This window comes from Arctopsyche grandis, chromosome 1 (genome assembly GCF_051622035.1).
Source record: "Arctopsyche grandis isolate Sample6627 chromosome 1, ASM5162203v2, whole genome shotgun sequence".
NCBI classification, from domain to species: domain Eukaryota; kingdom Metazoa; phylum Arthropoda; class Insecta; order Trichoptera; family Hydropsychidae; genus Arctopsyche; species Arctopsyche grandis.
This window is the reverse complement of record NC_135355.1, coordinates 32647251-32675152: the sequence shown is the minus strand read 5'-3', so window position 1 is coordinate 32675152 and position 27902 is coordinate 32647251. Positions and strand designations below refer to the sequence as shown.

The window sequence follows — 27902 nt, the reverse complement described above, 5'->3', positions numbered from 1 at the left end:
CGTACTTGTACGATTTGACACGTTCAATCACTCAAAATACTCTACCTCTCTCATTGTTCGACATATTTGCATCTCGTTTTTTTTCAAGTGTTGCTGAGGTTTCTCTTTCACTCTTGTGTATATATATTTTTGTATTCGAATAAAGAAACCAAATTTAACGAGGCGTGAAAGCCAGTTAAATTTTTATGACTGAACATGATGACAATTTTTTTTCCAAAGTAATATTTTCCACGTGTAAAAACTATAAAATATGTTCCGAACGAATAACATTGAAACCTCTGACTAAATTTATTTCATTTGACCCTCATAAAAATAATTTAGCGTAAAATTATAGATTTATTTTCGAGAGAATTTGGTTCGAGATGCAAGGCAAAACCGCCGCCGGGCAATAAATCAATCATATAATCGAGCGAAATATGTCAACTTTAAAACTTCCCACAAAATAAGAGTGTTCGCTCGGATTTTTCAAGTCAGTTGATTCCGAAAAAAAAAACTCGATTGTGAGAGGAGAAAATCTGACATATTTGGCCAAAAATCAATATATACCGTGTATTACCCTACAAGAAGCTACACGCCAAATTTGAAATTTATATATACATATGAGAGTTAAAACTATAAATATTTATATATTAGAGATAACGAGAACCAATAGAGCAAATTTCATAAAATATAGAGTGAATTATAGGCATTTAAACAATTAAAATCTTATATCGCCATATCAAGGCGAACAGGTTAGAAGATGCGGGACGAACGCTTATTAAACGTCAAGAAGATTTACTTTCCGCGTGTTTAAAACGCGTTGTATATCCAACGTAATGGCAGACGATACATTAACGTGTATTGATGACCAAAATGAGCAATATGGCAAAGTATGAAAATGATCGGATAAGAGATAAAAATGACCACTGACACGGAAGCCATGTGAAACGTAAAGGAGGTATGTAAAAAAATTAAAGTCGATTTTATTGTTTAATATCGATTATATTGTAATATGTAATTGATTAAAAAAATATTTTTTTCTTGAGTTTCTACTACTTTCGTAATTATGGGCACATATGATGAATTGTCCTGAAATTTCAAATTTTTATAAAATGGACGTTTAAATTGGTCCTATTTTTTTATATAATGGTTACTTTTTAATATGCTTAAAATCTCTGCTTTGAATGGTCGAGCGATGATATTATGATATTTGATATTTTTGCCTTCTCTACCTTTAATCATATATAACAGGAAGCCCTTCGTAAACCATATTAAATTGCTGTAAACGATGAAATTTAACAGTCAGGCGTCCGGAAAGAGATCGAGGGCGCAGCATTTCTTTTTTCATAAGAAATAAAAATAAATTACCGAGCGAGGGCGCAGTGGGCGGTAAGCCGAAAACGCTCGTTCGTAAAACTTAGGCACTAAATAAGAAAAAGGCCCGAGGCCGGCCCTGACTTGCACACTTCCGTTTGGGTATCTTTATCTGCAAGGGAGAGAGAGAGTCTAGCGGGAATAGATAATTCAGTTCCGGGAGCGGCAGTCCCGGGAATCTATCCTCCCAAAGGAGACTGGTGTCTGTAGACGAAATTATATATTATGTAATAATCCAATAATACTGCAATTCAATCAAATACGACGACAAATAATCGATGTTTTGCAATGATTTTAATAGATTATTTATATATTTTTTCAATTTTTGTTATTGTTCTGTTCGTTGACGTTTAATATGTAGCTTGAAGTACATAATTATTGTGACACGTACGGTCATTGTTCATAAATAACACTGTTCGACAAATGAGGGATAATATGTATATTAAATTGTCATTATATGAGAATTAAATAAAATTCCACTTAGAAAAATCATATTTTGACTATTCTTGTGGATTAATAACAAAAATTCTATTGATAACTGGCTTACCTCGATAAAATAAACGAATTTGTGTTATAAATCCAACAGGAATAGTCGAAATAAGATTTTTCTAAGTGGAATTTTATTTAATTCTCATATTAATATAATTTAATATATTATCCCTATTAATTCAATTCAGATTCGTGTAAATACGAGTAAATACTAGTACGAGCTTTTAGCTCGCGATTTTACCGATTTAAAATTCAGCACACTTCCAATTAACCCTTTTAGAAGAAAACAAAAAATAGTGTGGCCAGAACACTATCTCAATAAACATGTTTCAATAGAAAAAACTCGATATAAAATAGTATTAACAGTGGGAAAAAATCCCAAGTGAAAATACATACTTTTGACTTTTGATTTGAACTGGACGACTACTTAGAGAGATTTGAAAGCTAGAAAGTACTAAAAATGAAAGATAAAATACTCGAATATAGATTCCAATATTTATTTTGAACAGGAAATAGACAGATTTTGAGGCTACGACCGAACAACACCAAGATATAGAAAAATCGCGCGATTTAAAAAACACATATATCTCCGAATTTCGAGCCAATCAACATTTTTTATTACCAGATTCGTGTTTACTGGGCTTAGATCTATGTATAAAAGTCATATATCGTCTCTGAATCATTTTTCATGTCAAACGGTGTAATTAAACCACGCAACCGGATAATAAACGTACAGTTGTATTTTACGATTTTCCAGGTAAGCCATTTAACAAAGTGCTAATGCACTCTGTGACGAACAATAAAACAGTAATGCAACGAATATATCTTTATTCCGCTTGCGATCTATAATATCTAATCCATTAGCGTCACAGCTGTACACGATAGATATCTTTATTCCACTGAGAAATTCATACCCAATCACGAGGCATTATGAACACCTTACACTTACATACATTTGAGAAAAACTGTGTATGCAGATCGATAAAGGATAACTGAATGATTAATATTATTATAAATCGAAGATAGATAACTGTATTATTATTATTATATTAAACAGTATCATTATTATTATTATAAATCTTTTATCGGCCGCACGCTTCAGTTATTATTAAATAGTAGTTGTTTTACCCGGCTTCGCTCAGTATTTGTAGTATAAACAGCGTAAACATGGCGAATCTAATAGTAAATATTCGAATATAGATTTAATAAATTTAATGTTTTTTTATTAAATTTATTTGAATCGAAAAAAAAAAATCGACTCGTCGTCGTCGAAATTTTGACTTGTTTATGATTACCAACCAAAGATACATATATGTATATTTACATACAAAGTCTCTTTCGAAATTATATATTAGATATATTAGATATATTCTGGGAAAAACTATGTACATCTGTACGAACATACATACATAGGCATGTATTACCGTTGTGTTTTAATTTTGTTTTATGTAAATTAAAACACAACGGTAATTTATTATAAATATTAAATTATTATAAATATAGATATTTTATTTTATTTTAATCGAAAATGTATACTAAGGAACGAGTGTACTAATAGAGATACAATACAATAATACAATTACTACATTGCGAATTCATACAAATAGTATCCTCAGTGACATCTATGGATAAATGTTTTGCACCTATTTATTATAGAAATTGGCGCTGAGATTTTCAAGAGAGATTGGAAAGGAAATGCCAATTTACAGGAACAGTTTCAATGAAAATCAGAAAAATTGGCAAACTGAAAGGAAACGATTGACCTGGAGTCACAAACCAAGGTCTGGTCAACAGCAACTAGTGGGAATTTAACCATGACCACTCCGCTCTGAAGCATAATATGCTAACCACTAGTCCTTCTTGCTGGTTGATATGTACAATTGAATGGAATTTGTAAATATATAAGTCACTCGGCGTAGAGAGTGCTGGAGAGAGATGTTCTGGAGCGTCTACACTCTTCATTGGAAGATCGATGGAGTTCGCGATCCTCAGGAATGAGGGTAACGACAAGAATATATATATATATATATATATATATATATATATATATATATATATATATATATATATATATATATATATATATATGTATATATATTAAGGGTCAAAGATCATTGCTGTCGGGCAAGCTTACGGTGACATTAGCAGAGTGAAGTTACTAAATGCACTGCGCATTGAAGAATTAGACTGCTCTAAAACACAAACTAACAAACAATCTAAAACATAAACTGGCAAAACACAAAATTCTGGAACTCTAAAAGGCATAAAATAAAAAAGCTTTTTATTATTAGAAATCAAGTTGTATACTAATTGTAGACTTTTATTTTTCCATGTCTGAAAAAAGACAAACACTGTGGTAAATGTGGTAGTTACATAAAGTAGGTAACCAGATAACTGAACGCATGACAGAAGAACAGTATTTTATAATGCACTAGCTGAACCCGGCATGCGTTGCAATGCCCGTTCCCGAGCACATTCGAGTGCGAGGTAGGCGCGGCGCGATTATTATCACACTCGCGGCGTGATACGTTGAAGGTGAAAGGATAGCTTTACTTTCGCGTCAGTAAAATCGTAATTACGAATATTATTATTAAGAGGTTTTTTCCCGTTTTTCACAGAAATCTTCCCGGACATGCATACAACTAATCCTAAAAGTTCCACCGTAATCGGTTTAGTGGTTTATGAGCCTATTCGAGACACACAGACAGACAGACATTCATTTTTATATATGTACATACATATATAGATTTAATTTGTATTACATATTATATCAAACATTTTGCTAGTTCTAAAATATTTTCATACTAATTAGCGTGAGGCGAATGTATTTTTTTATGTTTACATCACAGGTTAAAAGGAGTCTCAAAGTCAAAGTGAACAATTAGGGTCCCGTTGGATGGATAGCGATGCCAAAGCCTAAGGTTTAATAACGTCTCTCTCGTTGCGCCTTTGAACCAGTTGCACCGACATCCTCTTTTATAAGACGCGAAGGCTTTCAACTTAAGGCTTCAGAAGCACTTTCTTAAAATGAGGACGATTTTTCGAAGTAATTAATTTGAGTGGTCGTCTCGGCCTGCCTGTGAAGTGTTAGCAGACTGTTTACAGAACTCAACAAACCAGCTACGAGCCAGCAACGGATTTGTTCTGTTTGTGTTGTTGTTATTGTTGCGCAAACTTTAAATTGAATACAGATATTGAAAAATTTTATAATGGATAAAAGCTAAATTCAAACTTGTAAACATAAGTATTATTTTTCGATTATTTGCAGGTGTCTTGGGAGGAGTTTGTTTGCCTTACTATAATGGAAATTTTAACAATGAAGGCAGATATGGTTGAATTTATGTACATATGTATGCATACGTTACAGTAAATCAGTATTTCCCAGTGAAATAATACTTTAAATAGAAGAAGTATTGCCGAATCAGTCGGTGAAAGCATATCACACAAGTCAGAACATAGAAAACATGCTGTGAACATACATAACAGTACCAATTGGAAAATATAATATGTCAATTCAGGAATCAAACGGTCCCTATATGAATCTGTATTTGGAAAAAATGCAAAAGTTGGTCTAACATCATCGAAGTTGCCTTCTGATGTAATTAATCATTTATACATTGAAGAAGACATGGAAAAACTTTTGTTGGAGGTACGTATGTAGAAGAAAAATACACAACATTAATATGTAGAAGTATCTGAAGTAAAAGTAAATTAATCGGAATAAGAATTCACTAAAACGTCAGTGAAAGTATACTTTCATTGGTAGTATTAAATCACTATAACACAAATAAATGATAGTGAAAAATGGTCAAAAGTTCAATATTTATTTATTTATTTATTCAGGTTCCACCCCTTTTTATTGATACGACATACGTACATACATATATCGTAAACACTGTACATATATAAGTATTATTCCAGGACAATTACAAACATCGATCATCAAACTATCATAGAGACATCTTTTTAGAGAATCTCTTGACAACTTTTTGCAGCATTTTTAAATATGAACAAATAATGAGATGGTCTAAAGTTTTAGACTCTAAACTCAAATTTTGCGAAAAATAGGACAAGATTGCCAATTTTTTGGAACCATCTCTAATGAAATTAGATAGATGGGCAAACTCTGAATGGAAACGATCGACCTTGGAGTCAAATCCAACAACAAAGCCTGGGATTGAACCCGTGACCACACAATCGAAAGTATTACATACTAACCACTGATCTACATAAGTTTCTGGTTAATTTTATGATCAAATCTCGTACTTCAAGGATCGATAAGTGCAAAACGTGATGCATGGTTCGGTGGTTGCGTTAATGCTAAGCACCGATAAGTCGTCTTTTTCGATCCCGTGGGCTAACTTCGATTGAAAATAATTTATTCAAAGTATAATATGTAGTGCTGCTGGTCAGACTTGGATATTTGTGACTCCAAGTCAAGTCGATCGTTTCCAATTAGAGTTTGCAAACTGATTTCATTGTTGAAATGGCTCATCCCTCAAATTGGAAAAAACCATCCTACCACTATTTGAATATGATAAGAATAATTTACAATATATAAATTTATATATGGGCAAGTGTAATACCATATATGTATGTCGCTTAGGGGAAAAACCCGTTATAATAAAAGGGGTTGAAAATTAGTAAAAATAAAATAAATAAATAAACAATGCGAATTGTAATATTTAGAAATTCGACTCAGATTCGTCGATAATATTTTGGATTTTAAAAAAAGCTGTAAATCTACAACTAGAGATCTTATGAAACGACCAAAAGGCAGAACATATTATTGTTATCAAATGGAATCTGAAAGATCAATAGAATTATTTTTAAATCACATTGAAATTTCGCACCGTAGTTGAACTTTAGAATCAGGCTTTTGGAACTTTGTTTGATAAAACAATTTTTTGATCAATATTAAGAGTGACATCCCTCAACTGATAAATCACGTCAAAATACCGCACCATGAATCATCCTTAAATCAAACTCACAGACAGAATCGACATCACGTTATCTACGACTAACCGAAATTTGACACTCGTAAATGCGGTTAACCGGTTTCGACTCACGCTCGCGCTCGTTAACCGATAAAGGTGTTTCGAACGCTAGCTCGCGCATGTCGTCAGACCTTATCAGGAATCGGGCGGGAGGGTGGGAGGGGGTTGGAAGATAAGGAGGCTGGGGGTGGAGAATCACCCTTCCCTTATCCCTATAGTCATTGGGTATATTACGCATCGACCCGGGGTCGTTAAGCCGCACATAATTTGCCGGAGCCGTCGCGGACGCGTTAATAGTTTAAAACTTTCGCTAATGGCCAACCGCTAAAACGGTTAACTCTCGAACGTCTTCGCCCGACAAACTTACTTACTCCCCTGCCTTTCCTTACCCTCCCCCTTGCTAGTATAAAGTCTTCTAAACTGTTAACTGAATGCCTGGCGGGCGTGTGTGGTGTATGTTTAAGCAAACGACAGTAAAATCACCTGTATTGTTCCTACGTACGAAACCGAGCGATTTCAAATAGTCGAACCGATACTGGATTAGTATGAAATAATAATGTACACACACTCTATAAACTAGGGATGCCAAATATTGGTCGACTTCAACTATTCGAATATTCGAATATATTCGAAAATTAAAAAAAGGTAATTACTTATGTACCAAGCATAAATTTGAATGAATCGTCTTATCATAGTTGTCATTGAATTCCACCTCGTTTATACAGCCAATAATAATTTCAATTTTTTATTTTCTTTTTTCATTATGATTTCTTGTAAAAATTTATATTTCGCCGGTGACTTCTTAAATATTCGTATTATTTTTCTGATGTTTTCTAAAATTTCGTAGAGATTATTATCGATTGAAAAGTGATTTTCTTCAAACGTTTCCGTATTTAATGAATAAAAATCCGTTTCTTCACATGTGGACATTTCATCTTCTTCATTTTTATCACAATTATCCCCATTATATATTTCATTTTCTTCATAATCGTCGGTTTCTTCGTCATCACTCTTTTCATGTTGATTTTGTTTATTTAGTTTATAAAAAAATATATACACGAATAATATTCGAATAGTTGATGAACTATTGGAATAACGAATGGCTGAAAAATCAGACGAATAATTAGAATACTCGAATATTCGCATATTCGATTGGGATCCCAAGTATAAACGGTTTCATAAAGTTTCAACTTTTTCACATACTTAATTATTTTTTTTTTATTTTTTTTCAGGTATACTACATAGGTTGACTATATTTCTCAAGACTCAAAACAGGATGCGACGTAGGCTGATTTTTTGAAATGTAAAATTAACAAATAAAATAACTACACATTTTTCAAAAACATATTCTCTGTTTCTTTTGATTGCAAAAATTATGTGCGACTGATATTTTGATTTCTTTCATTTTCATTATTTCTTTTTTTAAGTAATATAACATTTACCAAAACATAAAATTCTTTAAAATAAGAAAATCAAATAAGATAAAAACTGAATATATTACATTTTCAGTTATTTAAAAATAATTATGATGTTTTAATTATCTTTAAATCGCACAAAGTGATTTTTTTCTCAGAATTATGTAAAATGAACCTAATATTTAAATGTTAATTTAAAATGAATATAATTTATGTAAATAAATATTTATATAATAGCATTTGTTATTGGGAAACAAATTGATTTAGAAAAAGAAAGAAAATAATTGAAATATATGTAAATATATACATATGTAGGTAATAAAATTCTTGTGGACGAACGAAATGACGAAAAGTAGACTTATGCCCCTTTCAAATATAACGGCTCATGTATTGCTGGTCAATTTAACAAGTATTGAATGTTGATAAATTGATATGGTAACCATATATTAATTAATATGGTAATATAAACATATAGTTTGAATTCTATAGGTCTATTTGGAATAAAATAGTTAAATGTTTTTGATAATGTACAAAAATAAAAGATTTTGAACCACTGTAATATATAAAAATATAATAGAAATGAATTAAATTGTATAAAACAATTTCCGTAACGACGAGCAGATGTGTCGCACAGTAAATAAAAGAGTTGTATTTTTCCTCGGAGTGACATATTATTTTTTTCCGTTGTGTAAAAAAAAAATAAAACAAAACTTCCAGTGCATATTAAAGAAAGATTTTTATTAGACTTTTTTAACTCGCTCGATGTTTTCCGTGAGTGAAATGAGAAAACTTGATTGTTGAAAGTTTTCTTCGGAAAAAAGTCGTGACGGTTTGAGCTTCCGAAAATAAAAAAGTAATGAAAAAAAAAAATTAAACGTCTCGCTCAAAAACCCAGAAACAGCAAAAATGTGATTTTTGTTTCGCCTTTTTTTTTGCACAACTGAATAAAACCCGTTTTGAATGTTAACAATTCAAATTAACGGATTCCGAAAATAGCCGACAACAAAGATTCTATGTACTATGACGTAGATTTTCCCATATACATTCTATGTACTATGACGTAGATTTTTCCATTATACAGCATCGCGTTGAAAAAACATTAACGAGAACAATGAGAATATGAACACCCGACAAACTTGACGGATTCATACCTTTTAATTGACATCCATCCACAAAGAGTGTCTTACGAGGTTGAAGATATTATATTACACGAACACATATACATATATGTACCTACAGATCATATATGGAGTATATGAAGACGAGGGGGAAGTAGGAAAAGGGATGGGAAGGAGAACGGGAAAACTTTATCTTTCACCCGACGTGGAAAAAGCGCGGAAAACTGGGTCGTGTCTGGCCGCTTTTCCTCCGGGAGACAAGTTCGACTGGGAAATTTTCTTTCTGCTGGCGAACAAACAGTTTTATCACAATCCCCGCGTATATGAGTCGAGGGTGGGACGGAAGGAGTGAGAGTGGAAGAGAAAGGAGATGTGAGGGGGTCGGTTCAGTTGTTCACCGACCGAAATGACAATGAGCCCTCTCCCGCCCAGACATGGAAAAGCGATGGAACGACGGGTGAGAGAGCGGGGAGGTGTGGAGAGAAAGTGAGGAAAATGGGAGCGGGGTGGAATTGGGGGACGTGTTGTAGGAGATATTTTTGTCTATATCCCGATGAATTGCGTGTATTTCGCAATGTTAACGTATGTCCTGTCATAAGGGTGTGTTTTTGCGGCGTTCCTTTATATTACGACTCTGATTTATGTCCGTTTGTGGTCAGCGTTGCGCGAACGTGCCATACTACGTTTATGTCACATATAAATACTTTCGGTAAATTAATAACGAAAAAAAAAATGCCTACTGATTTCATAATAATACGGGTCTACCTCACGAGCCCGAATGTGAAACGCCCGAAAACGCAAATATCGGAAGGCAAAGATCGAAAATCGAAAGATCTTAAGTCGAAAGATAAAAAAAGGGTGCATGGTAAACGGTACATACTCACTTAATTTGCAAGAGTAGGATACAACAGGAACAAGAGGAACAGGATTTTCCTCCCGTATTAATGTGCGCGCGCAGAATATAATGTATAAAATAGATAATGATCACTGCATCAGTAACTATAAGAATTGTAAACGGTTTGGTGATTATTCGGCCCAAAAAAAATCTCGCACACTTTACTAAAATCTCGATCACGGAACATCTGACACTCAAAAATTCCACCCATTGAGAGACACACGCTAACTATCATAGTAATAAGATGTCATGTGCCATATACTTCGTATTCACGATTTTCATGGCAAGAATTATTGTCGTGTGCGCGATTTCGATGTGTGAAATTATCTCTCGTATATATTTTTACTTCACTAATAGGTTATATAATGGATGTTATTATGTCTCCGGTGACTGAAAAGCAGGCCGATGAGATCAGACACCGTCTGACGAGCTTTGACGGCTTTGTTAAGTAACAATGGTTTGCCAAAATACCTCAATAGATGGGTCTCGAATTTCAAAAATACATGACAGTATATTTAATACATGTATGTACATATGTGATAAAGTAGAAAAGCTTGTCATATTAAGTTTTTATGAGATGAGAGAAAATGAGTGTGAAATACTATTAAGGTGCAAACACACCGAATCGAACTACACGGGCACGTTCTTGGCCTCATGTGGTGAAAAATCGAATAAAAAAAATCTTTTTTAAAAACTAACCTCTTCTATATTTTATTTATAAAATTAAGACAATATATAAAAAAAACCTAATTAAAAAATCACCAATTCTCTCCGTAAACTTTGATCATGAGTATGGCAAAGTGCTCAATCTGCCATAGCGAGAGGGGGGCGAAAAGGGAAAAAACGATCAGAAGTGGACAAATGGGATAGTGTGGACGATAGTTGTCACCGTGAACGAAGATGCAGTATTTTTAAACGTGTCTATTACGATTATTTTTCACCATGGTAATGGCAGACGTCATTTCCACGTATACTGATAACCAAACCGAGCAAAATGGCAAACTTTGAAAACGATCGGATAAGAACCCAAACTTTGTCAGACGACAAAATCGATTCTGAACTAAGAAGAGGCTAGTAAAAAAGTAACTTTGACTAATGCCTAAGTGAGTTGTTAAGGGGCGGTAGAAAGTCGCATTTGGATAGCTACCTGTTATTGCTCCGAAACAATATCTAACTCTTCTATCTTCATATTGGAAACAAACCTAATCCACGTGTATGTCGGTGAATTATCAAAATGACGTGATGAGTGGAAGTGGAATTATCAAATTTTTGACGGACAGGAATGTCATTGAACTAACAGAGCGAAGCTAATAAAAAGCTTGTGAAAATAATAAATAAATTGATGTAAATGTATTCAAAATAATTGCAAATCTTAAAAATGTAATATCGATGACTGCTACCGCACTATTTACTACACGAAATGTTAATGAAACGCTTGGCAAAATTCCAGTGTTGATTGTCTGGTTTGTAGAAAATTTATATAAAGGCATTTTTAGAGATGAGTTGTGGTTAAATTTCCGAGGAGAATTCGATTCAATATATGAGAATCCTTTGATACTTGCTAAATATGGTTGCGGTATAGCTGCCGTCAATCGCAAAGAACATCACTCAAAGAGCGAGAGCATACATATGTATGTATACATTGCTGGTAGGTAATATATTGCTCGAGTGTGATATGAATTTTGATCGGTTTTCCAGTCAGACGACAAGACTCGCTATTTCCCCGGAAATCGACTCACTGTTTCGAATCATTTTTTTCGTCGTATTTTTGTGAAATCAATTAAAATCGAGTAATTGGACCGAACGAAAGCGACTCACCCTCCTCTATCGTCAATAAAAATAAGCAATCTTTTTTTTCATTTGCGATTGCTTTCGTCGAACAGTTTAGCCGGAAAATTCAATAAGTGATAACAACGGAGAAAAGGCCTTTTTAGGGGCTGATTATTATTAAATTGAAAATATCCATTACATTCCGTTTTTTTAACGATTGATTACCCGTCACATTTGACAGATGACAAACCACAAACATCGTACGCTCGTTTTTAGAGGACATTTTTATACCGATTAAAGAACGTTGTTCAATATGTACATAATATATAATAAAACCTTGATACAAATATAAAATAAATCAATTCCTACCAATACAAAATAATAATGTGAGAAGTCTGATTTTATAATATTAATAATTAGATTCCGTTCGCCTTCTCGATTGAACTAGAAAAACCATTGAACCTCTTGGAACAATTAAAATCAAAGTCAGTTTCAAAGGATTTGGTTCGGTTCCAATAAAATTTTGAAGCAAACTTTACTCATTAGAAAATGTATTCATTGAAGTCTATGAAGTTTCTCGTTCAGTTTGTTTTGTATAAAAAATCCGTTGAATTAATCCTAGCATATTATCATTGTCTTTATCCAAATAAACAAACTTTCATCCTATAATACATACAAATACATATGTACATATCAAATTGAAATTACGGATCAAAAAATTCGGATGCGACTAATCCATGACTTTATTTTTATATTTGAGGAATATAAGAAGTATAAAATACAAAATTCGATGATGAAACATACATACACGTTCACACATACCGACTATGAGAGCATTTCCGATACAAATTGAGCGCATATGTAGGGAAACTTACACAAGCCAATAGTCCTACTTTGGATTGTCGGATTTTGTTTAGACTTTTTTTATAACATAAATTCACTATAAATATTATACGAATAAAATATCAAGAAGATAGAAATTGTTCAAAAAGTCATAATAAAATAATGAAATATTGTTTTAAAAGAAATTATTACTTCCGGTTTACGAATTTCAACCAAAACCTTATGAACTCTGAGTTAGTACATATAAAATACAAATATTAATTTTCAGCTTGATACGTTCAGTGGTGTGGAAAAAATCGTGTGGTCACAACATTTTTGCTTTGTCTAAGAGGAAAAAATCGCAATATTTTTTTTTCACATCGATACACAGACACACATACATATATATTTTCTAGATGATGAAAACGTGATCAGTGTTCGGTTCTGAGTCTGAATCAGTCAAAATCTCGAGTTTGCATGATCACACAAAACTTCATCTATTGGGATCCTGGGATTTCGGTGTTTTCTGGTACCGGGATTACAGTGCTGGCAGAAATTCCTTTAAAATATCATTTTATATTATTTATTGTATATAATTATAGTATTATTATTTATATTGTTATACTATTTTATATTATTATTTCTTTAAAATATTATAATAAAGAAAAAACATTAAACAACATATATAATGAACAATGTTGGGATGAACAATAACAGTCATAGTCAATTTGTTTGCTCTGAGCGTTTCAACGCCGGCTCCCCATTTCCACGAAATGGTATGAACGGCTTGATTCGTGTCGCAGATTTTGTGCTCAACTGCAATGATTTTTTCTTTTTATGAGACCGGTGTTATTCAGGATTGAACATGATCCATTGTTTCTCAGTTGCAATGTGGATTTTCAAGTGTTCAGTTATCGTTACGTGGTGTGTGCTGTGCTAAGATGCTGTTGTTTTTGTTGATTGTACGAAGATTATCTATTTTGATATAAGTTAATTTTATTACAATATTTATATGTCTAGTTCTCCGATACATAGAACTATTAACTACATTAAAATTAATTATTGAATAAAATTCAATGGTGTGATATTGTTTTACATAAAGTCAATATATGTAATTGCAGTTTTTATATTACTTGGATTGTTTCGTTGAATAATAAATAGACGGTACAAACTATTTGTAAAAAGCAAATAAAAGAATCGAAATGGTTTTAATTACATTGGATGTGTTTTTTTTTAATCTTACGGAAATCTAGCCATAGATGCGAACCGAAAATTTGAAGAATTTGGAAACAAACTCTCAAAACAAGAATGCCAATATGGGAGTATTTTTGCGTGAAACATCGGGAGAGTTTGCAAAATGCAATTGAACTTTTTTTTTCTTATACATTTAATTTCCCGGTGCTAGCAAATTAAATGATTCCGAGATCGAATTTTCCCAGTACCAAAATCCCGGTGCTGAAGAAAATTTCCGAGATTGGAAGCACTAGTTACAACGTACGTACCTATACTAGGTACATACATATGTAGATAAAGTAAAAAGTCTCATTAGAGAAGTTCTTCCTCAAAGAGTGCTTTATTTAAACGGTCAAAAATTCCAGTACTCACCTTATAGAGACTAGTATCATGGCGAAGATGAGATATTTTCCTAGCAGTGGCACTACTAACGATGTCGGAGGGATGATTTCCACCACCAGCAGGAAGAACACGTGGAGACTAATGAGGATGGAGATGGAGAGAGTCACCTGTGAAATAGTACAAAAAATAAAAATAAAATGCTCAGTATTTCTAACATACACGTATGTATGTACATACACATATAATTAAGGACTTCTGAATTTTGTAACAAACTCTACACTAAGCAGTAAATGAACTTTAGCATAACAAGTACGGAACAGTAATTAATTGCTAGACGCTCGTTATGTATGGAATGGAAACAATGGAAACTAGTACATACATAATACGGATGCATATGGATGTTCATATGTACACGATTAAATAATGCACACTATAAAATGATGCTGGATCGAGAGACGCCGGGTTTTTGCTCAAAATATATTAATTTACATAAGTATTGCCACTTTGCCCGAAGAAAAAGATCAATGTGTTTTGCCAGTGTTGACGTATGGATTTGAAACATGGACATGGACATTGAACGCCAAAATGTTACACAAAGCCTAATGCGCGGAAAGAAGTATGACACGCTATATGCTCGGAATAACGCGAGGAGATAGGAAACGGAATACGTGGGTCAAAATTATGACAAAGCTTTTTGATATACTGGAGAGAGTGAAAATATTGAAATGCCAATGGGTGGGTGACGTGGCTAGAAGATTAGTCGAAAGGTGGACAAGAGAAGTGTTTGAATGGTACCCGAGAGAATTTAAAGGGTAAAAAGAAGGCCGCGAGAAAGATGAGTGGATGAAATTGAAAAAGTGTGTGGGGTGAGATGGATGAAAGTTACCCAAAACAGAGACGAATGGAAGCGTGTTGGAGAGTTCTTCATCTAGCAGTATATAAATGTTTGTATGTAAATAATGTATGTATATTCGAACGTATACATACAAACATACTTGTTACAAAAAACATTAAAAAGTCATTATTTTATTTTCATTTTGATAGTAGGTATACTTTAAATACATAAACCACACTTTATTGCATACGCAAACTCCTAAATAATCAAATCCTATTGGTCAGATTGTTTTAGCCGATCAATAGGAATTACATTTTTTTCTTCTAGCTGTCAAATTAAATGAAATGAGATATAAAATAAAAAAATTGCCAATTAAACTTTCATTGATATAAATATTTGTTGATTGTATAAAATGAAAGCGTCTCAGCAAAGTAAAGACCAAAATTGCTTCCTTATTCAAAATTCATATTAATTGAAAGAAAACTTTAGGACATATGAAATATGTCGAATTTATATATTATAAACACACTAACACTCTTTTTTTATCTCATGAAGGCATACAAGATGATTCACAATTTTAAAAAAGTTGCCATAAATATGCTCAATACACACATAACAATAACAATCAATTGTAACTAATATATTATAGTTCGGATTTAAACTTATTAAAATTTTATAAATAGAAAATGAATTGTATAAAACTAGAACAAAAGCCAACCATTCACGAAGTTGATGGAATTCCTGTTGTAAAATTACACACACACACACACACGAATTGAATCCTTTTTGCAAAACTAACACCAAACAAAAACAACAGAATCTGGCCCCGAAAGAGCCCATATGTAATTATAAAATTCCCTTCATAAGAAGTACTTTACATACATACATACGTATATACTATATGCGTTCGGGAAAATAGTGCTAACCGAAGTGCTTCAACGAGGAACGAAAATATTTTAATTAAATTATAGCAGCGGGAAGTTTGACGGTCCTCTGAATCTCCCCCTCCCTCCCCTCTACCTCCCCACCCCTCCGGGGTTCCCTTTAATTACAAGGTGAGGGGGAAAACGGGTGTATGGGCGTTTGTGCGGGCTGTGTATGTGCCCCCGGGGTTTGCAAAACCGCGAAACTACAATTTACACGGGTTTGAGGGGAAAGCGCGTGATTCGAATCCGAACCCGTCGGGTTTGTGACACAGAAACGTCCATTTATTATTACGGACGCAGCGGGATTATTATTGTGTCGGTCGCATCCGGAACCGGATATTACGTTGGCGACGAGACGATCCGGTTTTTCGCGCCGCGGAACGCCTCGCGAAAATCGCATCCATCGTGGAAAAGCGGGATGTACGTATGTATGTATGTAGATATTTTCATACGCTTTGAGGTTAGACTGTATACATTTTTATTTTTATTTCAATCGAATATGTATGTAGAATTGCCTTTACAGATCGCTGCAAAGCGACGAGTGTACTAATACAGATACAATACAATCAATACAAGCACTATACAATGCGAATTAATACAAACATCATCCACGAAGAAACTTTTGCAGCATTTTAATATACAAATTGACGAACCCCAAGACGCTGAATAACTTGAGATTTGCAAGATATATTGAGAAGGAGATGCCAATTTAAGGGAACCGCTTCAATGAAAATCAAAAAAAATTGACAAACTCTGATAGAAAACGACCGAGCTGGAGTCACAAACCAAGATCTGGCTAGTAGTTTCACTTATTTTAATTTAATATGTCCAGAATCTCGGAAAAGCAGAATAAACGTGTTACAGGCCACCAGTATTTCTAAACATTGTTAAACGCAAAACAGTATATTTAATGTTTTACGAGATATTTCTCAAAATGACGAAAACTGGACTTATGCCACTTTCAATTATAGTAGCTCATATACTGCTGGCTAATTTTGTATAATATAATTCTAATTGAATTGCCCGGCGTTACTTGGGCGGGTAAAAATTATTTCGAAAACCTTTCAAAAGCCATTTACTGTTAAAGTTAGAGCAACAAACTAAGTGGTTCTAAATTGAATTATTGATTATTTTCACTTTTTCTTTACAAATCAATTTATTTAAAAATAATTCATTAAAAAATATGGCGTCGGAAATTTTTTATTGTTAATTATAAAATTTCGCCATGAAGTGTTTTTATAAAATAAAATATCGCAAGGCGGTTTAAAAATAGTTAGAAATCCTTGCGGAACGGTCAGTTTTAGATTTAAAGGCGAAAATCACAAACACAACACACCGCAATGGAACTGTCAAACTATTGTAAAAGTACCGTTAGTCATAAAAATCGAATGTACGGCCAGCATCTTCTGACGATCGCATATATCACTATTAACGTTCAGAACAATATAAGTGACCTAAATATATAAGAGAGATAATAAGAGCCTATAGAGCAAATTTCATAAAATATAGAGTGAATTATAGGAGTTTAAACAATTAAAATCTTATATCGCCATATCAAGGCGAACAGGTTGAAGATACGGGACGAACGCTTATTAAACGTCAGGGAGATTTACTTTCCGCGTGTTTAAAACGCGTTGTATACGATATTTTATCTCCAACGTAATGGCAGACGATACATAAACGAGTATTGATGACCAAAATGAGCAATATGGCAAAGTATGAAAACGATCGGATAAGAGATAAAAATGACCACTGACAAGAAAGCCATGTGAAACGTAAAGGACGTATGTAAAAAATGTAAAAAAGGTATATATGTACATATACGTATATCATAACTTTATGATATTGAATTCTATTGAGAGAATTTTCATTTATTTTTTGTACATCTTAAGACTTACTATTATTATTTTAAGACTTATTCTTTAACTTATATTTTTTACTCAAAATAAGCAGTAATATTGATATGGATTTGTACCGTCAATGGATATTATAGACGCAAAATCTTCCTCATAAAATTGGAATTTTTCGATAAAAAACACACACATACAAGCAAACCCTCTTAAATGTAATGACATTCGATATATGTCATAGCTTCATACATTTATTCGTCAACACGTTAACATAACGTCATAAACGTCATATTTTACACCTCACATCGACGCTTTCAACACATCAATTGCCGACATATTTCAGGGCATTTAAAACCGTCGTTCCCCACCCCTATGGCTACATCAAAATTGAATGCATCCAATGAAATAAAAACGTTAAATAAATAGCAAGATAAAGTCCTTTCAAAGATGGAGGTGAGTGTCGGGAAAACTGTTCCTGGAGCAGTCACAGTTTTAACACGTCGTTTTCTGGCGTTACGTTCGACGGGCCGTTACGAGTAACGAGCGTCGGGTCGTTACGCGTAACGGCTGCAGCCGTTTCTCCTTTAGAAAATGCCAGTCTTTCAAAACGGTTGCATCTCCTGTGTCGATTTCTTCACCTGAAAGAGCGTCATCAGCCGGTCGACATGTTATCCACATGCTCTACGATATATAATAGTCTTGTCACTTAATAGCGATAGACGTGAACGCGAGCTTTGAGCAAACGGTCTGATGCAGTATGTATGTATGTATTGACGAAAAGTAGAACTGATCATATACATACATATATGTACATATGTATAGTGCTATGATAGGTTATTGGACTATGAATTATGGTTTTGCGGTTACGTCTCTGGTGGAATGAGAAAAGATTTATTTGATTTTCAGAATCAAACCCCGGAACAGAGAATCATAATAACCAAATTATGAAGCTACATATGAGACTACATATGTATATATGTGCCCATAATTATGAAAGAGGTCTAAGTCAAGAAAAAAAAAATTTTTTAAAGTCGATTTTATCGTTTAATATCGGTTATATTCTAATATGATATGTAATTGATTAACTTTCTTTCTTGACTTTCATAATTATGGGCACATATATACATATATACAAATATGTATAATGTGTATGAAAAAACATTTTGTTGTTAAATAAATAAAGTTGACTAATATAAAATTTAAACAAAAGTTTACTAAATGATTTTCCACATTGAACCTAGTGGACAGCTCGCGAAGTATGTATGTATAAAGGGAAGCGCATTTTTTGTATCTAATATATGATTTCGAAAGAGACTTTGTAACTACGTAAGTATGTATGTATTGTTGGTTGGTAACATTGAAAACAAATCAAAGTTTGTATGATGACGATATCAATTTCGATTCTGTTTTTGGATTACTTTTTCAGTTCTTTTATCATTTCCGGATTCTTTCATCATTTCCGGATCCGGATGCCATTTTCAATTCCGGATCCCGATTACTGTTTCAATTCCTAATCCGGATTTCTGTTTCAGTATTGGATCCCCATGACTGCTTAGGATCCCGGTTTGTTTCAGTTCCAGATTTCGATGACTGTTTCAGTTCCAGATCTCGATTAATGTTTCAGTTCCGGATCCCGATAACTGTTTCAGTTCCGGATCCCTTATATATAAAAAAACCCATTAATTTCTGATTGGCTGTTATTAAATATTATTTTTTTTTTGATTCTTTAATTAGATAAATTTAATAAAAAACAAATGAATTTTTACTATAAGATTAATCATGTTTAATCGGTTTATATAATAAATCCCGAAAGAAGCCGGGTAAAACCACTAGTTTAAAATAAATATAAATATCCAAGCTCTCGACAACTTTTACTTTCTAAATAATGACAGGAACTTGAAAATAATGACGATTTTCTGAAGAGACAGCTTACGCCCTACAAACAGCTATTGTAAGCGTGGCTCTTTTTGTATGGGAGTTTTTGGTATAACGGCGACCTTGAATTCCTGTTAATCAGTCGAAATTAGTCACAATCCACCCAATTTAACTGTAATAGGTAATTACTAAGCGATTATATACTTTTTAAATAAACTTATTTAAAAAAACGATGCATACAATACGTTTTTTTAAATTTTGTAGAAATAAATTAATATTTTTTTAATTACACGTTTTCTTGATATTGTAATGTAGAGATTAGGTGAGCAGTTTCACTGGTTTACTAGCGCTGATCGGATAAACGAAACTTGGCGAATAAACGAGCCGTATGCAACAACCAATAAGGTCTCGCGAATCATCGACCAATGATCTCTCTGTGCGGAGAGTGCCCGATGGGTATAAATATTGGGCGGTTTTGTACTGTGGGTCATTCGAAGCTGGCAGCCCGACGGATGCAGACCAATAAACTACCTCCACCATGCTAGCTGCATCTTTCTCTCCGATTATGGAAACCCCTCTATACGTCCACGCTACAATACGAAGCAAATTTTCCCCTAGGTCCATCGATGGAAAACAAAAACTCACGTTATTTCGCTCCGGCCAAATGCACGTCAACAGCTTGGCACAACATTGCCCGAAAAAAAACTTCCTATCATACTATGAAGCACGTTCATACTTGTTTTGTACGAGTGAAAGGCAAAATCGCTTTACATATGACGATACGGCACAATATTTCTTGCGTTGTATCGTCGAGTCAATATTGTCACAATATGACGTATCGGAAAATATTCATATCGCATGACAGCACTTTCAATAGTACGGGTGCACTCTCCACTGTGACGTCACATCATGTTGAATATTTCCACAGCGGTCAAATAAAACCAGTTCTGCTTGATACGTTTCGGTGACATGTACTGCTGTATAATATTTATTTATTTATTTTACATTTACATTACATATTTATTTATGTATACCAGGAAGGCCTTACAGGTAAACCCCAATGCGCCTTCCTGGCCAATTACAAACAATGCAGCATTTTTATTACAAGTCGTTGAATTACGACACACTGAAAAACTCGCAAATTAACAATACATCTATGAATTGTGCATACATTTTATTGTACATTAATCATACTCAAATAGTGGTGACATAGTAGGTAGGAAGGATTTATAGCCAATTTTAAACGGGAACCGTTTCAACAATGAAATCAGAGAAAATTGGCAAACTCTGATAGAAAACGATCTACCCGGAGTCACAAATATCCAAGTCTGACCAGCAGCACTACAGATGTACTCAGAAAAAATCTTTTCAATCGAGGTTAGCTCATGAGATCGAATCCGGCCCCTCTCTGTGTTAAGCAGAAGCTTTACGACCGAGCTATGCTGCTGGCTAAATGATATGAACTGATCGTGTCCGTTACTGCTGTAACATACATACATATATACAAATATACCAAGAAGGCTTAACAGGTAAACCCCAAATGTGCCTTCCTGGTCCACATAATTATTACATAGATACATGTAAATCTAAACAATATCTGACATCTATGGTCAGATATTACAAACATCGTATTAATACGATAAATAACGATGAATAACTTTCATGTAACAATACGAATTTTTATATTCGATAAACAACCACAGAGACATCTTCATATGGTGAGCAATACGGCGAAACCTAAGATATAACAACTAAAGGTTCGCAACAGAAAATTGGGAAGGAAACGCCAATTTTACAGGAAATTAGAAAAATCGGCAAATTCTGATAAGAAACGATCGACCTGGACAAACCAAGGTCTGGCCAACAGCGAGACTTAGCGGGAATCGAACTCGTAACATCAAGTACGAAATAATTCAACATTCACTACTAGACCACGCTGTAACGTACATACTTACTACGGAACAATGAATGTGTCCGTATAGAATGTACTAAAGAATACTTTTCGTACTGCTGTTTACGTGCAGTTGCTAATAAACGAAACTTAATGGGTAGAATTGAGGAGATATTGTCGGTAAAAAATATATGAAGAATTAAATTTCAACCCCAACATTAAAATTTTTAGTATCAGATGATATATGTATATGCATCAATTGAGGGCATAGAATACTCAGATTATCCCACAAACACTAGTCAAAAACACAATTTTGCTCATCAGACCGTACATACAAATTGACTCACCGCGCAGTTAGAGGGTTATATCCTTCAACCATAGACCGCAAGTATACACGACGACGCTGTTGACGCGCATTAATAATGTTGAATTATTCTGCTTGACGGACTACCATAACTCATCACTCCACCAGCAGTATCTAATTACGTAAACACGGCCAAGTGCACACATAAAACAATTACGTAACATTAAAATAGAGCGTCGCTTTATTTTTATTGCGAGCGAACTCCAATCAAACTGTAACCCCTTCGTCCATTGGAACACCCAATAAAATATTTATGCAGGGGTCAAGCATCGGTCCGCGACCCTCGTCTTCGTTTCGAGCCAATATAATATGTTCGGAGGACAGAAAAAAAGCATTACCATTTCAATAAAGTTCCATTGGCTCCGACAATTTGAATATAAACGTATCGGTGAATGCTTGCGCGCGATCGATACTTTAATAGCGAAAGGGTTAAATTGCGGAATTTTTACATACATACATACATAGTCGGTCGTGCGTGAGTTTACGAAAGGGTTAGTGTTATGTATTGAGGGAAAATTGACGAATGCAATCGAATCGATCACGTTTGTGTGCGAATGATCAATCAAATTCGCACGTCTAATGACTTGTGTGCACTACATAAACAGCAAAATCATCAATGTTAAATGGATCGAACGACCGAGTCCAGATTGAACAATTAGAGCTATTAAGCTAATTAAGTGTTTGAGAAACGTGATTAAATGTACACACATGGTACCATACCTCGGGGATTATTACGCAAAAAGCGATTTTTGTCGCGGAAATGTCGATCACGGAACATATGCTTGATGACTCACCCCTTTCAAGATCCATTCGATTACTTAACCTGCTTTCTGGGAGCCTTGATGTTTTTACTGCATCATACAGTTCTGTCAGGCAGCATATTTTAAATGTCTTCTAGCTACATATTTTAACATGTTTTTTTAATTTTGTAATATTATCATTTAGCATAATGTGTATGTACATTTGTTGGTTTTATCTTTATTTATATATGTATGTATGATATTTTTTATTTTTATATATATGTGTTTATGTGTATATGCATGTATAATGTGTGTATGTATATGGATGTATGTATTTTTATGTGTATGTATGTATGTGTATATGTATATATGTATGTATATGTATTTATATATATATATATATATATATATATATATATATATATATATATATATATATATATATATATTATATATACATATATATATATATATATATATATATATATATATATATATATATATATATATATATATATATATATATACACATATATATATATATAAATATATATATATATATATATATATATATATATATATATATATATATATATATATATATATATATATATATAAATATATACACATATATATATATATATATATATATATATATATATATATATATATATATATATATATATATATATATATATATATATATATATATATATATATGTATATGAGTATAAATATATGTATATGTGCATGTGTGTATGTATGTATGTATGTATACGTATGTGTATACATGTGTATTTATATATTTATGTATGTATGTATGTGTATTTGTGTATGCGTGTAAGTATTTGTGTATATATGGATGGTATTTGTGTATAAAAAAAATAAATCTGGCACCCAAAACTCCATCAATCACGTGAGCGACTTTTAGTTGACTGTCAACAGCCAACTAAAAGTCTGTTGACAGTGAAGTTGACTGTCAAATATTCCGTATTTTTGTGGCAACGATTGTCGTGCGCGCGATTGCAGTTTGCGCAATAATCCGTTTACCGGTACCGATACTAAGCACCGAGAGATCGCTGGGTTCGATCCCGTGAGCTGGCCTCGATTGAAAATAGCTCATTCTGAGTATAATCTTGAATGCTGCTGGTCAGACTTGGATATTTGTGACTCCAAGTCAATCGTTTCCTATCAGAGTTTGCCAATTTATCTGATTTCATTGTTGAAGCGGTCCCTCCATCAAATTGGTAAAAACTCACTGGTTAAGTCATTGTTTACCAGTAGAGACGACGAGATTGAGGAATCGCAAATTCATCACAGATCCAATCTGTTGATTTTTCAATATATGTACATATGTATGAGCCGTTGTATTTGATAGGGCGTACGTCCATTTTCGCAACATTAAATACAACGTTTTGTGTTTAACTATATTTAAAAATACTAGTGGCGTGTAATACGTTTATTTTGCTTTTCCGAGACCCTGGACATATCGAATTAAAATAAATGAACAGAAATAGTGTTTTTGGAACTGAAAATTGAACTTCCGTCACTTTAAAATATAACAGTTCATATGTGAATCTACATCGTAGTATATCTGTATCCTAGAATGTGTTTACAATTGTACAAGATTGGCCATAGGTGTCGCTTTGGGGCAACCTCGTATGTCACATTTGTATGATAAAAACATATTTTTTTAAATTAAAATTCAAGTTATCGGACTAGAACATATAATATGAGGTTAATTTGATAATCAAATTGGGCTAGAGAATAAAAAGCTTCACGTTCCGGTCCTCGATGTGGTCAAAAAGTTTTCACTAACTGTTCGAAAACTTTTTCAACTTTATCTAATTTGCAGTTAAGGCGAGATTTAAGCGATTTTTTTTGCTCATAATTCTTTCCTCCACACCATTTATACTATCATTGGTTGCGAAGCATTATTTAGATCTGTTCGAGGAGCTGTAAAATTGGAAATCATTTAATTAATTGAGCCCATTCAACCGAAATTACCACAACTTCGAGCGTCTTCGGCTACTGATATACATTTTTGATGATAATTCCGAGTCCGATCTACTACAAATGGTCCTGGGAACGAATTAACACTGTTAATAGTTAATAAAACCCGAGATTTTGATGAACAATATTGAAATTATATGCAAAAATATTCGATTCGATTATATTTACACCACGGACGTATTATATTATAATATTTAATTGAATTTTCATTAAAGCCCTGCTGGAAAAATTACACGCTATCCTACCCGCATAATTCGAAATCGATTATAAATGACGAAATAAAACGAACCTTACATAGCAGAGCCTCACATTTTTCGCATCGGCAGTCAATCGCTAAAGAATGGCGTCCTAAAGGAGAACACTCGGCGCTCTAATTTTATTAAATAAAATAATAAAAAGAAGAGAGGATCGTTCGACGCTAATGCTTTAAAGTGAGCGCATTAACCCAACCCCCTCACCCACTTCTATCCCTATGCCCCGTCTCAAGGGGAAGAAGTGGGAGGGGGGGGGGGGTGGATGCGATTTGTTCGTGAATAATCAAAAAGCAATTTGAAAGGAGGAATTTAAGTAGAAACAATTTGTTTCTTCAGTGCCTGAACTAGAGGGAGGTGAGGGGAGTGGGTGTGGTGGGAGGGGTACGTTCCTCCGATTTATTGTTCTTGGGTGAAGAATGTTTGGGAAGCGTAAGACAAGTTGTTTGTCCAATGAACTGTGCACATAATAACTAAGTACACTTTGCTGTATACAATAATATATATATATATATATATATATATATATATATATATATATATATATATATATATATATGTATATATATATATGTATATATATATATATATATATATATATATATATATATATATATATATATATATATATATATATATATATATATATATATATATATATATATATATATATATATATATATATATATATATATATATATATATATATATATATATATATATATGTAGGTATACCCATATGTTATATTTTGCTTTTGCGGATAATTTGACGACTCTGTGTGCAAATTTCGCGATGATAATTTCAACAGATGCGAGGCGAGGGTCCGAAGGGTTTTACAAATCGCGTGAAATTCGTCATGCGAAAGTGATCTGCTGAACAAATAGCAATATTCATTGAGCACCGTTGAAAAGATAAGCCCTGTTTGTGTACAGAGTAAAGGATTTTTTTTCAGAATTATCAGATTATATTCTATTTTGACAATAAATAAAAATACACGATAGAATTCACTTGAATTATCATAATTGTACGCCTGGGAAAGTGTAGTAACAAAGAAGATGATTATACTTGCTAATATCTAGAATGAATTCAAGCCTCGCCCAAGAATCCTTTGATAATAATTGTCTACTGTATACTATTCTTATTGTTATAAGTTCCCCACTTAAATTTCCTAACTTTTCAAAAGAGGCTGTATAGATCGATAGTCAGTAGTAACGTGAATAAATGTTCCGAATTGAAAGATATCGCCACAGCGTAAGTGCACAGGTATTAAATGTTGCGAGTTTAGCTTTATTATCTCAAAAGAATTTCCAATTTGCAAATATTATGCAAAAGTTCATTTATATATTATATGTTCAATATACTTACTTGTATATAAATCAAATTAAATAGTCCGATGCAAAGTTGAAAATTATGTATATAGTCACAGCGTAGTGAACTGGTAGAGCTATTACATACATATGTACCGGTAGGGAGATCTTATGGTTATTAAAAGCACAGATCGACCTGTTAGAATTTTCCATTTTTTTACCTTAATTGTTGTGAAGGATCCAATAAATCAGTATCCCTAGCATCAATTTCTAGCAGATTCGAGTTATTGACTCCTCAAATTTGTTGCATCTTATAAAAATATACTATCCACATACATAATGTATTTCTCGCAAATTCGCTGTGTCAAAAAAATTGTTGAATGTTCATAGATGTCTCTATTGTAATATTTGTATGTCCTGATATGTTTAAAAAATTCTTAGTACTTATGTACAAAAATAATCTAACCAAGTCCCCGCTGAGTACGCTGCTGGCGAGATATTATGGTTATTAAAACACAGATAAACTATCTCTTGCTAGAATTTTCCAATTTTTCTACCTTAATTGTTGTGACGGATCCAATAAATCGAAATCCTCTCCCTCAGTTTCTCGCAAATTCGAGTTATTACCATCTCAAATTCATTGAATCTTATGAAATGCTATCTATTCATAATGTATTACTCACAAATTGCTATGTATAAAAAAAAAGAAGTTAATTATCCATATATGTCTCTATCATATATATAAAGACGGTAATCTGTGTGTGTGTGTGTGTGTGTGGGTGTGTGTGGGTGTGTGTGTGTGTGTCCTAACTCTCGCCGAACATAATGAACGAATCGATAAAAATCGATTAATTCATTTTTCGACGAGACGACTTTGTCGCGACTCGAACCGATCACCCCAATAGCCTGAATATACATAGGTCTAAATTGAGTTAATGGTCACGGACATCACGCCAAATCCAATTCTTCATTTCGCCTTTTTTTTTTAAACATTAATTGAAATATTCCTTCTCGCCATATAAAAATACGTAATTTTAATAATTTCATTTAGCGAGGTTTTGAACCATTTTTTTATATATTTATTTTCAATTAAATTAAAATTATAATTTAAATTATTTATATTTTGACGATATTCGAGAAAAAAATTGATTTCATTCACCACGGGCGCCGGGAATCGAACTTCGGACCCTCCGATCCAAACGCAATGTCCTCACGAGCCCGCGCCGCACGCCATATCCTCGCCCAGAATACGTGTTGTAAATACACATCATATGTATATGCACGTAATTTGTTATGAGTAATAATAATATTCAACGTTACGAGGTCAATGACCATTTGTGTATAATCGGAAAATATTACATTTTGTTAACGTTAACTTTAAGAATTGAAAATTATTACAAATAAAGAATTGAAAA

At 33.2% G+C, this 27902-nt stretch overlaps 1 protein-coding gene across 5 annotated transcripts in view; it reads right to left on the bottom strand.

Annotated features, from left to right (window-relative positions):
* nAChRalpha4 (nicotinic acetylcholine receptor alpha4) overlaps nt 1-27902 on the bottom strand; it is a 315893-nt gene that overhangs the window by 65771 nt on the left and 222220 nt on the right. For all 5 annotated transcript variants that reach the window (XM_077428337.1, XM_077428362.1, XM_077428345.1 and 2 more), the window contains one exon: nt 14465-14601. In XM_077428337.1, the coding sequence (XP_077284463.1) occupies nt 14465-14601 (137 nt within the window). The remainder of the gene's footprint in view (nt 1-14464; nt 14602-27902) is intronic.